General features: G+C 45.0%; 2 protein-coding genes across 2 annotated transcripts; both read left to right on the forward strand.

The window, feature by feature from the left end:
• Window positions 1-459: 459 nt before the first annotated feature.
• Window positions 460-7,483, forward strand: LOC307211214 (ADP-ribosylation factor-like protein 3). The gene is made up of 6 exons (XM_079967669.1): window positions 460-1,091; window positions 2,176-2,319; window positions 3,388-3,504; window positions 4,258-4,308; window positions 4,824-5,009; window positions 5,144-7,483. Exons 1-6 carry the CDS (start codon window positions 1,074-1,076, stop codon window positions 5,189-5,191), a joined length of 564 nt encoding a protein of 187 aa, XP_079823795.1. The 5' UTR covers window positions 460-1,073; the 3' UTR covers window positions 5,192-7,483.
• A 2,058-nt stretch (window positions 7,484-9,541) lies between these two features.
• On the forward strand, window positions 9,542-16,571 carry LMAN2 (lectin, mannose binding 2). The gene is made up of 8 exons (XM_079966599.1): window positions 9,542-9,833; window positions 10,387-10,505; window positions 10,633-10,750; window positions 11,509-11,588; window positions 12,022-12,183; window positions 12,703-12,817; window positions 13,062-13,181; window positions 15,605-16,571. The coding sequence occupies exons 1-8, from the start codon at window positions 9,557-9,559 to the stop codon at window positions 15,763-15,765; spliced, it is 1,152 nt and encodes a 383-aa protein (XP_079822725.1). The 5' UTR covers window positions 9,542-9,556; the 3' UTR covers window positions 15,766-16,571.
• Window positions 16,572-18,454: the final 1,883 nt, after the last annotated feature.

An 18,454-nucleotide genomic window follows, 5' to 3' on the forward strand; every position in this document is an offset into this window, starting at 1 on the left:
ACAATTTAAAATACTCATTTAAACATCCTTAAAATATCAATGACTTTCCTTCTCTTTCCATGGTTCATTGTGCATATCATAAACCCCTGCATTTACAAAAACTAAACCATTAAGTATTCCATTATTACATCCATCAAAACTTATTTATACTGTTGAATTTATCTTAATGCTGCCAACGTTTTCAAGTGTACACAATTTCCCCTTATGTATTCAATAAACGTTTTCCAATCTTCTCTATACATATGTTCTTGTTTTCTCATTCTATTTGTTAAGTCTGCAAGCTGTGCATATTCTGTCAGCTTAAGTTGCCATTCTTCTTTAGTTGGGACCTCGCTCGTTTTCCATTTTTGAGCTAACAAAATACAGGCCGCAGCAAGAATGTTTTTTTTCAAGCAAGATGAGGAAATGGCTGCAGAAAATCCTATACTGTATAGTAATTGAACCAAGGGTGCATATACACGATACATTTAAAGCACACAGCTTCCTCCAAAGAATCGTGGGAACTGTAGTTTATTCCTCACAGAGCTTCAATTCCCAACACCCTTATCAAACTACAGTTCCCAATATACTTTAGGGCATGCCATGTGCTTTAAATATGCATTAAATCATGTGTGGTGGAGTCTGCAGCCTTAGATTCCACACCAAGTTTTCTTCCACTGCTGGGCCTACCATTCCTTTGGGATGGAGCGGGGAGGACCTGAGCAACTTCGTCAGACCATCAAGTCACCCAGATAGAGAAAATTTCCACCCTGAACTGCGTAAGCTAAGATGCTAACCAAAAATACTCAAGCACCTTGTTACATGTTCAAATCTGGTTGGGCAGGCAGGCATCTTTTGCCTGGAGCTTCAGGAGTGGACTGGGTCAAGCCAGGGCGACAGCTGGCAGTAGGGGGATTTACCTAGGGTATTACTAAACACCCTGGGTAAATTGAGAAACACAAGCTAATTCTGGAGTCCTAATCCTCTTCCTTCCCCCAGCTGGAGTGAGGCATGTCAGTCACGCAGTGGGGACCCAGCTACCAGCCTAGAGCGCTTCCACGGTTGGCTCTGCAGAGGATGTAGAGAGCCTGAACATGGGTGAAGTGCAAAAGGTGAGTGAATTCTGATCCTGTAACAAATACTGGGGGGGGGGGGGGTAGCATTCACAGAATGACTCTTTCAGCATCTACTCTCTCGCAGGACTTGCTATCAGTCTGCTCCCCAGAACTGGTTCTACAGACCCACCATGATTACTATCTTCACTTAATATCTGCAACATGGGGGCTGCAACAATGTGTTGTGGCTGTTCACTGTTTCAGTCAGCCATGCCTGCCACGGCAATATTCCCTTCTGTTCCTCCGTTGCCTGTTTTTCCCTTCCCCCCCCCTACTGAAAGTCAGCCAGAATTCTGTGCCTGCTGCACCATCTGTCCTCACTGGGCTGTTTTGGGGATCTCCATCGCCACCACCGAAATATTTCTGGTACTTCTGTAAACCTTGAGGTTCCTGCCAATAATCTCCCTCTTGTTCATGGATGGCACCATTTTGGCTACATGAGCAACAGCACTCAACCTCTCAACACAAAGCAAATGGAATGGTAACCAGAAGCTGCAGGATGCAACCCTGGTGACCATGGTGGAGGCTGGTGGGACCCTTCATGTGTGAGAGGAGCAGGGAAAATGAGGGTGGTCAAAACATGGCTATTAAATAATCTAAGGCCTGTGAAAGTGTGGGGGAGCTGACTTATTATGATGACTATTTTATTATTGGGCTGTCAGTATGCTTTTTATTATGTTTTTATCACTGATGTTCTATAAAGTATTTTTAATGTTCTACATAGCCTTGATAAGGGATGGTATATAAATTGTTGTTGTTGTGAATGGTATGTAAATTGTTGTTGTTTTTGTTGTTATTTTATTTGTACCCCATCCATCTGACTGGGTTGCCCACACATTCTCGAGCAACATATATAAAAACATAATAAAACATTACATAATCATCATCACAAATTGAGAGAGCTGAACTCTGAGATGTTTCTCTGAAGCTGGTAAAATGGCCCCATTGTCAGCTCTGAAGACTGGTGGGTAAAATCAAGTGACTGTCTAAGAATGAAGGCTCTAAAAACATAATGGGCCCTCTATAGGAGGCAGCAGCTAGAATAAAGATCCCAGCCAGTAAATGCTGCTTTTGCGCCTAGGGCCTTCTCTCCGTCATCCAGAAGCTTAAAGGCTCTGAAGAGCAGGAGTTGCGAATTGTCCTCCTCGGGCTGGACAATGCCGGAAAGACTACTTTGCTCAAGAGCCTAGCATCGGAAGAAGTCAGCACCATTACCCCCACACAGGTAAGCACAGCGGCAAAGGAGATCAGCACTGAGGGATTGGGATGGGGTGTGCGGCAAGAAGGAATTGGATAACCAGTTACATAAAGTCAATGGAGCAGATTGGCAGTCAGGATCCTAACCAACCCCCTGCTGTTATGCTCCTCTCATCCCCACAGTGTGGAGCTCAGACACACCAGCAATAGCACCTTGGCTCTCTCAGAGCAACCCATCCCCTGTGCTTTTCAGGCAAGCCTTGTAGCTAAGACATTGCATTGGGACGAGGGAGGAGGAGTTGCTTTTATGTTTCTAATATATTGGCATATTTGATGAAAAGGTTGCCCATCTTCTGAGTTCTCATCACCAACTGGGCCACATGCAAATTCTGGGTAGTTTGCAGCAGAGCAACGGGGTGGGGGTTCTTGGGCATAGGAAGCATGCGGTCCCTGCTGTGCCTCTCCCCTACCCACCTCTTCTGATTCCAGCATGGTGTACTGGTTAAGAGCGGTAGACTCGTAATCTGGGGAACCGGGTTCGTGTCTCCGCTCCTCCACATGCAGCTGCTGGGTGACTGAAATATACTCAGAGTCGCAAAGTGATTTCATGCTCTTTATTCAGCTCATACTGGTGAGGAGGAATGAATGCAAGTCCCCTCAAAGTATCTGCTTTATATACATTATTTACACAATGGGCTGCACATGATTGGCTAATTCCGGAATTCTACTGTAAGCCAATCAGGTTGTGGATTCACTTCAATCTGGAGCATGATTGGGTGGTTCCTGCCAACCAATCATACTGCTGCATTGTTCTAGGACCAATCAGACTGCTGCATTCTGAATCCTATTGTTCTAGGACCAATCAGACTGCTGCCTTTTGGATCCTATTTGACTCAGTACATAACAGTGACCTTGGGCCAGTCACACTTCTCTGATGTCTCTCAGCCCCACTCACCTCACAGAGTGTTTGTTGTGGGGGAGGAAGGGATAGGAGAATGTTAGCCGCTTTGAGACTCCTACGGGTAGTGATAAAGTGGGATATCAAATCCAAACTCTTCTTCTTCTTCTTCTTCTTCTTCTTCTTCTTCTTGTGAAGGGATTCAACATCAAGAGTGTCCACTCTCATGGCTTCAAGCTCAATGTCTGGGACATAGGAGGACAGCGGGCGATCCGGGCCTATTGGAAGAAGTACCTGGGCAGCACAGACCTTCTGGTGAGTGTGGGGCTCCGCCCCTAAAACTGCCTTTGTAGAAATTTGTCTGCTGGAACCACACAAGTTACCAAATTAAGGCAAGGCTAGCCCTAATATCCAGGGTCCTCCAGACAGCCTTTTCACTGTACATTCATGAAGGCTTATGTTCACCATTGGGGACAGGGGACGGCTGCACACGATCCCATGTTCAATACTGTTACATCTGCAAAAGTTTTGGGGTGGATATACTGCTTTGTTTCCAATCAATACATGTCCCATAGCTGAAAGCCTTTAACTTATCATGCTACAAATGTTCCGGATTTGGGGTGGTTTTTTGGTCCTACTTTTGTTCTGTTGTAATGCAAGCATTCGCCTCCAGATGGCAATAGTGTGGTAGCACTGAGCAAGCATTACAGAACAACTAATAAAAGTGGAATGATGTGTGGATGCTCAAGCATAAATCCACCTCTCATGTGCTATTATTGTATCAATGACATGTTGCACATGCAATGGAACCACCAATCTGGAAGGCCTTAGGCAATGCCAGCTGACCAGCCTCAGATTCCAGAATTTAGAAGGTATTATCAGAGGACAACTAACTGTCTGTTATTTTATGTGTGGAGGGGGTGGGCAGGGCACCATTTGGATTTCATACCTTGGAAAGCAAGATGTCTTGGGGCTGCCTTAAGGCTGCCTTTAGGAGCTGGTAAGAGGAACTGGGACCAAAGGAATAATGGTGGGCTGTAGATGATTCCCTTCTTTTCCTCATTTCAGATCTATGTTATTGACAGTGCTGACCAGAAACGCTTTGAGGAGACTGGGCAGGTAGGATAGACACTTTACCTCCTCCAATCCCATAATTCTACCTATGGCAGGAATTTGGTAATCTGGACTGTGGAGAACTGAACAACTGGGAATGAGTGTTGTGAGGGGTGAAAATATTGTCAAATAATAGCAGAGTCTAGAAGTAGAACCCAGTGTTCAGAATGCTTGCTTGGTGTCTTAACCTCACATCTCCTTCTCCTTACCCCCTTTAGCTTAGCGGGTTCAGAAGGTATGGATCATGGGAGAATCAACTGTATTATGACCACCACCATCATCAGGCAGCCGCCCTGGACTGCTATGACACAGAAGGACAAGGCCCTACCCCTCTGGGTTTACCTTTCAAAAAAGGAGTTTGTGAAACAGAGTACATTACAAGTACTAGTTCTAGGTAGAGGTGATAACAATTTGTGCCTGAATGCCACAGCTAGCAATATAACCTCCTCTGGGTGGGTCTTTATGTAACTTCATACGATGAGCCTGTTCAGAATCCACTGCATTCTCTTTATCTTTGGCAGGAGTTGTCCGAACTAGTGGAAGATGAGAATCTCACGGGTGTCCCATTGTTGGTGTTTGCTAACAAGCAGGATCTAGCAACAGCATCCCCCGCAGCAGAGATTGCTGAAGGGCTCAACCTGCACACATACCGAGACCGGCCATGGCAAATCCAAGCTTGCTCAGCCCTATCTGGTGAAGGCATTCAGGTATGAAGGGGTGTGTTGTGTCTCTGTTGTGGCACATCGTGAAGTTCTGTAGGGAATGGGAAAGTGAGGTGATCATGGCTGGAATCAGAGCCCAGAAAGTGCTGCCAATCACTGTCTCTCTTTTATCTACCTAGGATGGGATGAACTGGATTTGCAGCGAGATCACAAGTCGGAAAAAATGAAAATGCTGAGCACAGGAATGGATTTTCATATCTACAGAATCCCCAGAGGCCACAGCCTCAGTCTTAGTGGTGCACAAAAGTTCATAGCAGAAGGTACCATCAGGACCTGGCCCAAAATTCAAAGATGAGAAAGGATGTTGAACTGAAATGATTTCCTGAGTTTTCTGAAATATCTGACCTAAGTAAATCTCCTCCTGCAAGCATACCGTAATAAGGAATGCAACGCTAGATTTTTGAAAATCATCCTGGAACTATAATTGTGATCATGTCACAAAATGGCGAAAATGAACTTAAAGCAAAAGATCCATATTCTCACTGGACAGATACTGACTACTGACTCTGCAAACAACCTGGTATGATAAGCTCACTTTACTAATATACTAGATACATCCATTACTTTCAAATAAGCATACAAAACGTTTGCACTTGGCCATCACTGGACTCCATGAATGAATTCTACAGCTTCCAGCCTTGCACTTCTATTTACATTCCCTTTTGCATTTACTGATGACAGCAAAAGTTCTCTAAGGCTAAATAGCTTTACAATTTCCTTCATTCCTAACTGGGCCACAAAATCCACAGGAAACAAGCCAGGCACACAGATCTCTAGGGAAAACATTTTTCCATGTGTTAATACCCTTTCCTGTAGAATTGACCTGGAAGAGCTGCTGCAGAAAAGAACCCCTGAAAATTGTGGAGTGGAACTATGTGCGATTCCTGAGCCTCCTACAAAAGACAGAGAAAAATTAGACTGTCCACTTCTCTGGACTGGAAAACAAAAGCACCACCCTGCCAAAGTTTTATCTACCCATGAAGATCTTTGTAGGGGAAAGCAGGGGGAAAGATTGCATACCCTAAACGTGAATATGCTCCTGCTCATTTAGGAACTCCCATCAGATCCTGTCCAGAGGTGGAGCCATAACAGGGGCAATTTTGTTTCAATGAAGTGGCCTGTAGCCTCTAGGCTGGCAATTTCTGAATTCTTGGTTCAAAAGATGGGTTAACAGGGACATCTTTATCACTGCTATATTGGAGTTGTTTGTCTTCAATACCAGGATACACAGATCAAATGAGGGAGATTCTGGTTGTTTCCACACTAGCCATTTTCTTTGATTGTACATCAAGCAAACTCTGTTTTTATGGTGTTATCACTAGTGCCAACCCATTGCACATCAGGGTTTTCTGTGTTCCATCTTTTTCCATTCCTGGTTTGTAGTGATATTTTTTTGTCTCAAAATGCAGTTCCTGCACTAATGGAACTACAATATCCCTGAGGCTTCTAAGGGCTACCGTGCATTTAGTCAATAGATTACTCCTTGCTCATTTGAAAATGGCTAGTTGCTCTTGCTCACTCCTGGCCAAGGAATTCCTGGAAGTAAACCACACTAAATTCAATAGGACATATTTCTTTGTAGACGTGATTATGATTGTGTTGTTAGCCCTTAATTAGTCAGTTCTTGTTTCCTGGAAAGGAGCTTTAATTGCTGTCCAAGCAATAGCTCGTTACATTTTACTTTTTTATTCTGCTATTGTAATTGTACCAATAATTAGAAGAAGAAGAAGAAGAAGAAGAAGAAGAAGAAGAAGAAGAAGAAGACGAAGAAGAAGAAGAGGAGGAGTTTGGATTTGATATCCCGCCTTTCACTCCCCTTCAGAAGTCTCAAAGCGGCTAACATTCTCCTTTCCCTTCCTCCCCCACAACAAACACTCTGTGAGGTGAGTGGGGCTGAGAGACTTCAGAGAAGTGTGACTGGCCCAAGGTCACCCAGCAGCTGCATGTGGAGGAGCGGAGATGCGAACTCGGTTCCCCAGATTACGTGTCTACCGCTCTTAACCACTACACCACACTGGCTCTCTAGAAGAAGAAGAAATTGCTGTGGCTTCAAAAAAGGAAATCAATTAAAGCCATTTAAAGGAACGGGAACCAATTAAGGGTCAGTTCTCTGGGCCCCTGCTACTAGAGAACAAGAAGCAACTAATTGGCTATTTTAAAAGAAAGGGGCAGGGAGAAACCTATTCATTAAAGGTACAGTTGCAGGGGAACGTCCCTCTAAGTGAAGATAGAATAGGATCTTGCCAGATTTTTTTTTTTTTTTATGGACAATATAGCACTATGTCAAGTGCTGTGTGGAACCATAATTTTTATTTCTGCTTCCAGCTGACTGTAGTTAAGTAATGCCGTGGTAGCACTAGTGTCAAATTAACTTCTAGCTGAAAAGACAATGAATACCCAAGGGAAAGGCATATAGATACATACTGTTATGAGTTTGGTTTGGGAGAAAGTAGACTGTATGTGAGGGACGCAGGTGGCGCTGTGGGTTAAAGCCTCAGCGCCTAGGGCTTGCCGATCGAAAGGTCGGCGGTTCGAATCCCTGCGGTGGGGTGCGCTCCCGCTGCTCGGTCCCAGCGCCTGCCAACCTAGCAGTTCGAAAGCACCTCCGGGTGCAAGTAGATAAATAGGGACCGCTTACCAGCGGGAAGGTAAACGGCGTTTCCGTGTGCGGCTCTGGCTCTGGCTCTGGCTCTGGCTCTGGCCAGAGCAGCGATGTCACGCTGGCCACGTGACCCGGAAGTGTCTCCGGACAGCGCTGGCCCCTGGCCTCTTAAGTGAGATGGGCGCACAACCCCAGAGTCTGTCAAGACTGGCCCGTACGGGCAGGGGTACCTTTACCTTTACCTAGACTGTATGTGAGTTCCTTCTATCCCTTGGATCCAGCAAGGGTTAAAATATAAGCCAAGCTGGCTTCCTGGCTGAGGTGATAGCCTGGGTGATGGGCCATTAAGAGAAACAAAGGAAAGGGGCTCTGTGTGAGATGGCACATGAGTGCCCCCCCCCAGCTTGTGGTTGGTTAAAAGGATGAAGCCAGAGTTTAGAGTTGAGTTGTAGTGATGTGAGCTAGAGAGTAAAGCAGCAAGCTGGGAGAAGACAGAGAGGCAGAGCAATGTTGGATGTCTGTAAACTCCAAGGCTGTGGCTATGGGAGAAACAAGAGCCTTTTGGGATGTTAATGCTGTGAACCCCTCCTTTGTAGGCTAAGATTGTATATATGTGTAAATAAACTGTATATCCTAAAGGCACCACAGTCTCCACTCTGCCTCATTCCCAAAACGAAACACGAACCCTGGGTAAGTGCCTGGAATCCCTGGAATCTCACATCTCTCGATTTGGATGGCATGCAACAATACATTAGAATCCTATTGGAACAACAAAAGAGGCACAGTCACATGTAGCTCAGTGCCAGATGCAAAGTAATGTTGTTTGGATGGTTAGCCAGTCTAAGTTGTGAAAAAAGAGCAAACCAAATTAGGAGGACTCAGCTTGTCCTCCAGTTTGCGGATGAAGTCACTTATATTCCTTTGGACCTGGATGCCACATTCAGTTACTGAGAAGATCAGGGTGCCAACTTGAATAAAAGATTGTGGGGGCCCAGGTAAGCCCCGCCCTGCATAATCGATCATATGACACAGTTCAAACACACCATTTGAAAGGGAATGCCCATCAACTTTTGGGGGGCCTGCAAGTATTTTATTGTGGGGGCCGAAGCCCCCACGGCCTCTAAGAGTTGGCTCCTTTGGAGAGGATTGTGACTAGATCTAGGATTCTGACAAGATGCAAGCCCCACCACTTGTGGTTTTGACACCTATCTTTGAGAGGGGAGCTGTCTTGTCTGATAGATGTTAAATGCTTCCTTAAGGGAGGGAGGGACAAGCCCTCCTGCCTTAAAAGGGTCTCTCCTTAAAAAAAACAACCCCCAAAAGACAGATAGAGTCCAGTTTAAAGTTGAACAAGGTGTTAGAGAAGACACGAGTTACTGAGTGGTGGGGATTCCCAAGAACCTTTACGGCTTCTCACTGGGCTGGGGGCCTGGAAGTTGCTTTGGTTGCGCTCGTGAAGAGCTGTGCTGGGAAATGAAGCTGCGGATGGGGGCATCCCTGAGGATTGCCCTGGAGCTCTAAGCAGGCTTTAGAACCACCCACTCCTCAATTCAGTGTTATTCCCTTACTCAACCAGGAGGGAAGCGGAGAGAAGAAGTCAGCCGAGAAACAGCTCACAACAACCTTGCTAGGTACTCCATTGCTAACAACCCCCATATTGCAAATTGGAGGGCAGGTGCTGCTGAGGCTGAGAACGAGCAGTCCACGAAAACCTTGCAGCGTCCGATATTCCCGGGGGTGGAGGCAGCAGAGGAGGAGGCGCGACTTCTAACTGCCCCGCTCCAACCACTCGCAAGCAGACACGTCGCGCTCTCAGAACCCCGGAAGGCGGTAGCAGGAGGATACGTTTCACTCTTCACTTTTCCTATCTCTAAAGCCTCGGGGGGGGGCGGAGTTCCGGCCTACAGAGACCGGAGAGTTTCCGACGCCGATGGTTTCGGTTTCCTTGGTTCCCTTTCCTTTTTACCTCCGGGCGAAGGGTCGACCGGAAGCAGGAAGAAGGGCAGGAGGGAGTACGATGGTTGTGGGTCGGGGAGGCGGTGGATCCGCGCGGTGCCTGCGGGGGTCGGCGGCCGCCATGGCGCTGCCGCCCCTGCTCTTCCTCCAGCTCCTCCTGGCCGCGTCGGTGCCTCGAGGGGCTGCGGAGCTCACAGACGGCAACAGCGAGCACCTGAAAAGAGAGCACTCGCTCATCAAGCCTTACCAGGGTGCGTGGCGTGGGCAGGGGCTGCTGCCCCCCGACTCTTCTGCCCCTTCCTTCTCGCCCGCCTTTCTCGAGCCTTTCTCCATCCTGGCTGCCCCTGGTTAACGTTCAGGTCGCGTTGGGCCAAGGGGAAGACTTGGTTTTGACACTTCTGGAAGTAGAGAGGAAAACCAAAGGGCCGCGGAGACAGTACTATTCCTTTTGCACACATTCTCGAAGGACCCTCATAAATAACCAGGCGGGACCTTTCTGGGCCCAGGACAGCCCCTTCAGTTTGAAGGCCAGGAGGGGCAGGGCGGGGGTCGATTGGAGGCTGTGGTTTGTGTAATACACAGATCTTACAGATCCAGAGGAAAGCCCCAGTTGCCTGGTAAATAATATATTATAAATTAATGGAGTCATGTCCAACAAGTTGCCATGAATAATCGGTTTCTGCTGATTATTCATGGCCAAAGAACGGGGAGAACAAGTGAACACAGTTCCCACCATTTTTGTGAGGTGGTGGTTTTGTGCCTAGTCTGTAACTTCTGGTTTCCATGGTATCTTCTTTGTTTTAGGGGTCGGCTCCAGTTCAATGCCCCTCTGGGATTTCCAGGGGAGTACAATGCTGACCAGCCAGTATGTTCGATTGACCCCTGATGAGCGCAGTAAGGAGGGTTCAATCTGGAACCGAGTGGTGAGTGTGTTTCTGCATGGAAAAAGTGGTAGTGGGATGAGACTAGCAGTGATCGTGCCTACTTAACAATACCCAAAGTGTGAATCATTCTCAAAAGTGCTTAGGGCTGCTATATTCTGTCTTCTAGCCCTGCTTCCTAAAGGATTGGGAGCTCCATGTCCATTTCAAGATCCATGGAATAGGCAAGAAAAATCTGCACGGAGATGGTTTTGCTCTGTGGTATACTCGGGAGCGCCTTACCGCAGGTACTGAAGTGGGTTGAATAGTCAGCGTGGTATCCCACTGTGATTAATTCTAGGCCCCAAATGCAGTTATGAGTGGATAGTTTCTGAGCTAAATTGCTTAAACTAGCATAGCATTATAAGGTGCAGCAAGTCCTTCTGAGTTCAGTGATATTTATTCCCATATATATATATATATATATATATATGGAATTGCAGCCTTATGCCTATTCCCATATATATTTGTGTAGAGGGATGTTTTTAAATGGATAAACATTCAGTCATGTGAGCTCCTACCTGCGGTCTGTAGTGGCACAGCCCAGACAGGTTTGCCATCTCAGTGAAAACTAGGCCTTCATAGTAAGCTCTTAAGAATGTTGGGTGAGCACAGCTGCATGGTCTTCTGGGAATTCTTAATTACATATCAGCTCATTGTTGCTTAAGAATGCGTGTGCAAATGCTTTATTGTTGTTTCACAACTAGATCTAAATTCTTACATACTTGACATGTTTCTATAGGAGATAATGCATGTGCCATAGTAGAAAAGCTGCTGTTCAAGAAGTTGGGGGACATTGATCATAGTTATATTCTTTGTGAAGAATGTTTGAAAATAATACAACCTTTCTTACAATGTTTGCTGGCAACATTCAAGTGCTTCAAACTGTATGGAAGCAATGATGCTCTCTACAGATTAATCTGTAGAGTTCTGCTAGGCTGGATTATGTTGTTCAGTGGTGCAAGGATGCAGTTCTAGTCACCATACTCTGCTTTGTCCTGCTCAGGCCCTGTCTTTGGCAGCAAAGATAACTTCCATGGACTGGCCATCTTCCTGGACACTTACCCAAATGATGAAGCTACAGAGGTAAGTAATGACACACACTGGCTTTGAGGGTTGCTTGTACTTGCAAGCCAAGTACAGTCGTACCTTGGAAGTTGAATGGAATTCGTTCCAGAAGTCCATTCGACTTCCAAAACGTTCGGAAACCAAGGCATGGTTTCCGATTGGCTGCAGGAACCTCCTGCAGCCTATCAGAAGCTGCGTAGGACATTTGAGTTCCAAAGAACTTTTGCAAACCGGAACATGCACTTCTGGGTTTGCTGCATTCTGGAGCCAAAATGTTCGACTCGCAAGGCATTTGGAATCCAAGGTACAACTTTATGGGGTTTAATATTAACTAGCTGGAATTGTCTCACAGACAAGTGGAGCTTCCATATGCATATATGTTTGCTTCACAAGTATTTAGGGTAAGAGCTACATGCAGAAGATTTAAAACCATGCTACTTTTATTGTGCAGCGTGTGTTTCCATACATCTCTGCCATGGTGAACAATGGATCCCTGGCATACGACCATAGCAAAGATGGTCGCTGGACAGAGCTGGCAGGCTGCACAGCTGACATTCGTAATCGGAACCATGACACTTTTTTGGCTATCCGTTACTCCCGGGGACGTCTGACAGTAAGTTGGCTGGGGTACTACGTTGAATGCATTCTTCATGGGTTGCCTTAGGTGGGGAATCTTTTTGCCCCAGTGGGCCAGATTCATATCTTTCCCCTGCAACTCCGTGGGCCAATTTTGACAACTTGCCTTTCAATCATTTGGAAGTACCAAGCATTGAGTTTGCAAAATGCATTGTACAGTTGTTTTCAAGTGCCTGACAACCACCTAGTTGGGTGTTTCGGAAAAGCTATGCAATGGGAATCAACAATGCCTGCAAATCAGCTTCCAGTAGGTGTTGTTGGGGTAGTCAGTGGTCAAGGATGATGAAAGCTGTATTCCACAACATTTGGAGAGGTCCAGTTTGGGGAAGGTAGAAAGATACAAAATATAGAACCGATTGTCCAGACAATATAGTATGGAATGGTCAATTTGTCTTCCTCAGAATTGAAGCTTTAGTGTGCTTGTAAGGTTTTTTATGTGGTTGGGAGAGTGAAATTTGGGTTGTTCTTCGCATCCAAGATGACACTTGTTTTGCAGGTGATGACTGATGTGGAGGACAAAAATGAATGGAAAAATTGCTTTGATGTTGCTGGAGTCCGCCTGCCCACTGGTTACTTCTTTGGGGCTTCTGCTGGTACAGGCGATCTATCTGGTAAGGGCTGCTTACCAAAAAGGTGGAATTGGCTCTGTTGCCCAGATCTATTATAGGTAAAGTAGAGCCGTTTTTAGGTAAAGTGAAGACAATACATTTGTACTATTGAACTGGGTACTATGAGATCTTAAGTCAACTTCCTGAATTAATAGCTTCTTTATTTAAAAAAATATTCTTTCTCTAAGAGATGGCATTTTAAATAAGCTGTATCACCACATTGCAACTTGAAGTCTTTGTTTCCTAGACAATCATGACATCATCTCAATGAAGTTATTTCAGCTGATGGTAGAACATCCACCAGAGGAAGAAAACATTGACTGGACAAAAATTGAGCCTAGTGTCAGCCTTCTCAAGTCACCAAAAGGTGAGTTCTTAGTACTTTTGCTTTGAATGCTCATGAAGCAAACAGGAGATTGCTCCCTCATGTGAGGAAGCATCCCCATATCTCTTCAGGGCATGCTAAATAGTCAGCATTCACTTTCATGGAGCTGTGCTTGACCCTTGATTAGCTTGAAGCGGTAGACTGAAATGAAAATCTTGATCCCTTTTACTAGGGAGCACTTAGGAATCCCAGTGTAATGACAGCTATAATCCTAAACATACGTTCTAGTATTTATGACCTTCCGAATTCAGTTGAATCCTCTGAGTAAATATTTGTTCATGTGTTATGAACATTTGTAATCTGAAGGTCCCAAGTTGGGATTGTTGTAAAATGTGTTTACTTGGATAGGCGTACAATCTGTATCACGTTGCTGGCTTGAATTTAATTCTGGGTATAATTCTCCAGAAGCTCTCTTCTGCAGCTCAGAATTTTGACAATCTGTAATCCTGTTCCTGCATTCAAACAATGTGTATTTTGTAAAGAAATGTGCTATGGTGCATGTTGGAAGCACAAGAGGTCAAGAGGGTGACAACATGAGAACAGGCCTTTTCTGCAGTGGCTCCCCTCCTGTGGGATGCTCTCCTTGTTACGAAAAAGGAGCAATGCAGCGAGCTGCAGCTGGCTGGATTGCCAAACAGGATGTTGATGTTTGTGGCTGTACCGTGGGAACGAAGGGACAGCCTATTCACTGTACTGAGCACCAGATGTTAGCTCAGTGTGTCATCTGACCTGTACTGGAAGTACAGGGGTGGAGTTTATCTCTCTCTGCTGTTGGTGTTTGGAGAGTACAGACGTGTTTCTCTGTACTGCTGCATAGACAGAAATAAAGGCATGTAAATACATTTCTGTCTGTCTCTTTCCCCCTCCTGGGGAATACAGGGAGGAGGGAAGAGTGGTGTGTTCTTCTCACGTCAGAGGAGAATCGCCGATAGATGACCTTGCCTGTCTCCTGCCGGGAGTCGCTGACAGGGAGGTCAACAAGGAACTCAAGCCGGGTGCCCGGAGAGTGGCAAATTCCTCTGACTAGGCTTGAAGATTCCAACACTCCTCAGGGAGGCTTGCCTGGTGCCTTCTTGAATATATTTAGGACTAGGCAAAAACATTCCTCTTCTCCCAGGCCTTTGCCTAATTAGCCAATCTATGTCCTTTTAAACTGTAGGTGGGAGTTATTGCTTTGTTTGCTAGTTTCTTACGTATTTTTGTGTTTTATATTGTAAACTGTCTTGTGACCCTTAGATGAAGGGAGGTATAGAAATTTAATAAAATAATAATAATAAAAGTTGGAATTGATTAAAAAATACTTTAAAATGTATATATGTATGCATGTGCCATCCATACCCCAGTGATCCCCATCTGCTCCATCATCCATGGGTGTAAAGATATGAAGGGAGTTTTAAAATTATTTTTATTATTTTATTATATTTCTATCCCACCCTCTCTCCCCAGGCGGTAAACATATCCACAATTGGGGGTGGGGATTCTAAAAGCAGTTACAATTAAAAACATTATTTCATCCCATGGTATCAGAGTTGCCAAGAGCGGTATTCTTCAGTCACTAAATGCCTGGACACACAGGAATGTTTTCAGATTCCTAGTGAATGGCTCACACCACTAGGGAGGACATTCCACAAATTAGTAGCCACCAATGAAAAGGCCCTGTCATGGGTTAATGCCAACCAGTCTGCCTCTGTGGTGGCACCACTGAGAACGTCATTTTATCACCGTTGTCTGAGCATACTTAGAAGCATTATTGTGATCAGGAACCTTGATAACGCAGGCTAGCTGATCACAGGGAGATTTCCAAGTACATTCAGCCAAATATGCTTAGAAGCCCCTTTTCAGGCCTTCCTGCTCAATGCAAGACAGCTGAGGGTGGAACAGAGCAATATTTGGAGACAGGAGGCCTGCCTTCTCCTCTTTCCCCTACACACTCTGTGCATTCTTGGCAGTGTTAGAAACTCAGATATATAAACTGGGCACCAAATGGCTCCTAATACTAGGGTTACATTCACCAAAATAGAATGCCTCATTGACATTTTGGGGCCAGATGGCTTGAAATTCGTATTTTTCAATACAACATTTCGGTTCTTAAAATTCATTCTGATTGTGCAGATAAAATATAGCAATGCAGGTTGTGTTGTTAGTGTGTGAAAACAGGATCCAAGGATCCTCAGGCATGCACCACCAGATGAAGGGAAACGTCAGGCGCCATCCTGGCACCCGGGCATCTTCACTTGGTCAGAAGTGGCCAATAGCCAGGTGCAAAATGCGCCTAGCTCCTGGCAAATTTCGACTGCTGATTCATAGGGATTGTATTAACCCATTTCCTGTCTAGCCTGAGAGCATAATGTGTGTTGTAAAATCTCTCTCTCTCTCCACTTCTCTTTCCCACCCCCCTCCTTCAGATAACGTGGATGACCCGACAGGAAACTTCCGCAGTGGGCCCTTGACGGGTTGGAAGGTGTTCCTCTTGCTCCTGTGTTCTCTGCTTGGCATCATTGTTTGTGCCGTGGTGGGAGCCGTGGTCTTTCAGAAACGCCAGGAGCGGAACAAGCGATTTTACTAGAGGGGGAAGCAAGCCCACATTCTGGGCATTTGGGAATATTTTTTACAGGGGGGAGGGAGAATTGTATAGACTCTGGCTTTGAAAAGGCTCTTTCAGAGAAATACAGGGATTATTTTCATATCTTTTCCCCCCACCTGGCAGCACAAGCCCGACAACATATGTCAGAACAATCAGGAAGGTAGGGGGAGCACCTTTTCTCTTTTTCTGAATAATATTCAGAGCCGTTAGCCCCTCTTTAACACCTTTTTTAAAAAGGGGGGGAAAGAACTGTGGTTAGAGGTGGGTGTTTCTCCTCTGTGGGGCATGACTCTGCATCCCAGCTAGTATGTGCTGGTGTTTCTCGAACAGGGCAATATTTCTGGAGTCCTGCTAACTGCTGGCAGCAATTTTCTTGCCTGGCCCGTAAGCCGCCTTCAAGGTGCGTGTTTTGAACTGAATGTATTTTGTAATCTCACTGGCCCTGGTACTTCCTTTTAGTACCAGCTCTTTCTCTACTGCTGAAAGTGAGACTAATTTACACCAAAACAACTGGTGACTATCAAATGTGATCTCTCCCGCCCCCCTCTTTGGTGATGGAACCTGTGATTACATTGGTCTGAGAGAGTGGGAACTTTATTTTTTTCCAGTTACTGTGGAGTATATGCCAAAATTTGGTCACAGACATTAGGTCCTGCTCTGAATCATCGCGTTAAACTTCTGAACTAGGTGGTTCTGGTGGTGGGACCTTGCCATAGCCACATAGCTGCGTGTGGATTGCAAGATGATGGGTGAAAGAGAGGGTGTGTGAAATAAAAGTGGAAAACTGACCTCAGCTGCTGTTTGTCTTAATTTTATGGAGTATGAGTAAGAATGGTGGGTTAAAGAGGCCTTTAATGTGATGTAGCCTTGTGGCTTGGGCTCATGTTGGACTCAGTATGTATCACTTCACACTGCAGGGGGTGAATTATTTTCAGTGAATTACTAAAAATGTAGGTGTGTAAGGAGTTCAGTAAGAAAAAGAGCCTTATTTCTTAACTGCATTTTTAGGTACAGAAAGATTTGCAATCTTTTTGCTCACTTCTCAACACATTAAGTAAGCTAAGTGTTCTTCATGTTTAATAATTGGAAAAGTTAGACGTTACTTAACATAGATCACTTTCCCTTAAAGAACAAGATTAAAATTATTTAAGTAAATAAATGATAAAGCGAGGGCATGTATATACACAAATGCTGCCAGCTGCTTATTCCTTTGCTATGGAAGGCTCTTCTGCTGTTGGCCCTACACTCTTGTCAGTGTCTTTTACTACAGCCAGGCAGGTGTTTCTAAAAGAGGAGCTTCTGAAGAGCAGTTTTAAGGTAATCCAAGCCTTTAGTCTTATAATCTAAAAGACATGACACACAAGGAAGAAATATGAAAAGGGAGGAGGAAAACACACTCATACATCAGTTCTTAAAGTTATAGTTCAGCTAAGATGGAAACAGTTTAGGTCAGGCTTCCTTAACCTCGGCCCTCCAGATGTTTTGAGACTACAATTCCCATTATCCCTGAACACTGGTCCTGCTAGCTAGGGATCATGGGAGTTGTAGGCCAAAAACATCTGGAGGGCTGAGGTTGAGGAAGCCTGGTTTAGGTAGTTGACAATATTGTTGCCATTAGGTAATAGTTGAGGGAAGACCAGATGCAGATGGCTTCTTAGCAGGGCAGATGAAAGGAATATGTTCTTCTCTAAAGCCTGAAAGTATGTTAAGTATAATGATAACAACTTTCCACTGGGCATTGATATCTGATTTATGAAAATACTTATATACCTCTGTATCATAAAAATATATCAAAGTGGTTTGTAAAAATATAAAACCAGTCAAATCATAAAAAGTTTAAAAACAAACAACAGTAGACCATGTTGTGAACTCCCCTGATATGTTATGAACCACCCTGAGATCTATCAGTGTAGGGCGGTATGCAAATCTAATTAATAATAATTGTGTGGCGTTTAATCTTAACTGTTTGCATTGGCCTGGCTCAATATGAAAGTTTTCAGCAGATATTTAAAAGCTGGCATAGAAGGAGCCTGCTGACACACTTCTGCCCACCTCTGTGCTTGTTCTTAGAATTGTAGAGTTGGAAGAGACCCCAAGGGGCATGTTAGTCCAACCCCTTGCAGTGCAGGAATCTCAACTAAAGTATCCATGATGGATGCTCATCCAGCCTCTGCTAAAAAAACCAGTGAAGGAGAGTCCATCACCTTCTGGGGTCATCTATTCCATTGTTAAACAACACTTACCACAGAAAGCTTTTCCTGATGTTACATAGTTGGAATTGCCTCTCTTGTAACTTGAATCCATTGGTTCAAGCCCTATATTCCCGAGCAGAAGAAAACAAGCTTGCTCCATCTTCCATGTGACAGCCCTTGAGATATTTGAAGGTAGCTGCTAATATCTCCTCTCGGTTTCCTATTTACCACACTAAACATACCCAACTCCCTCCACCATTGTTTATAAGGCTTGCTTTCCAGACCCTTGACCATCTTGGCCGCCCTCCTCTGCACATGTTCCAGCTTGTCAACATCCTTTGTAAATTGGGGTGCCCAGAAGTGGACATAGTACTCCAGGTGTGGTCTGACCAAGACAGAAAATCCAAGCCATTCCTGTTATCACATCTTCAGTGCATTTTGAACTGGGTTTCTGCACTCCCAATACTTGAGAAACTAGC

Source organism: Podarcis cretensis (assembly GCF_951804945.1).
Source record: "Podarcis cretensis genome assembly, chromosome: 2".
In the NCBI taxonomy this organism is placed as follows: Eukaryota; Metazoa; Chordata; class Lepidosauria; order Squamata; family Lacertidae; genus Podarcis; species Podarcis cretensis.

Coding starts and splice junctions, on each gene's coding strand:
- LMAN2 (XM_079966599.1), top strand. CDS start 9,557: ATGGTTTCGGTTTCCTTGGTTCCCTTTCCTTTTTACCTCCGGGCGAAG. Junction 10,751..11,508: donor TCGGGAGCGCCTTACCGCAG/GTACTGAAGTGG, acceptor TGTCCTGCTCAG/GCCCTGTCTTTGGCAGCAAA. Junction 12,818..13,061: donor TGGTACAGGCGATCTATCTG/GTAAGGGCTGCT, acceptor TTTGTTTCCTAG/ACAATCATGACATCATCTCA.
- LOC307211214 (XM_079967669.1), top strand. Junction 2,320..3,387: donor GCACCATTACCCCCACACAG/GTAAGCACAGCG, acceptor CTTCTTGTGAAG/GGATTCAACATCAAGAGTGT. Junction 3,505..4,257: donor TGGGCAGCACAGACCTTCTG/GTGAGTGTGGGG, acceptor TCCTCATTTCAG/ATCTATGTTATTGACAGTGC.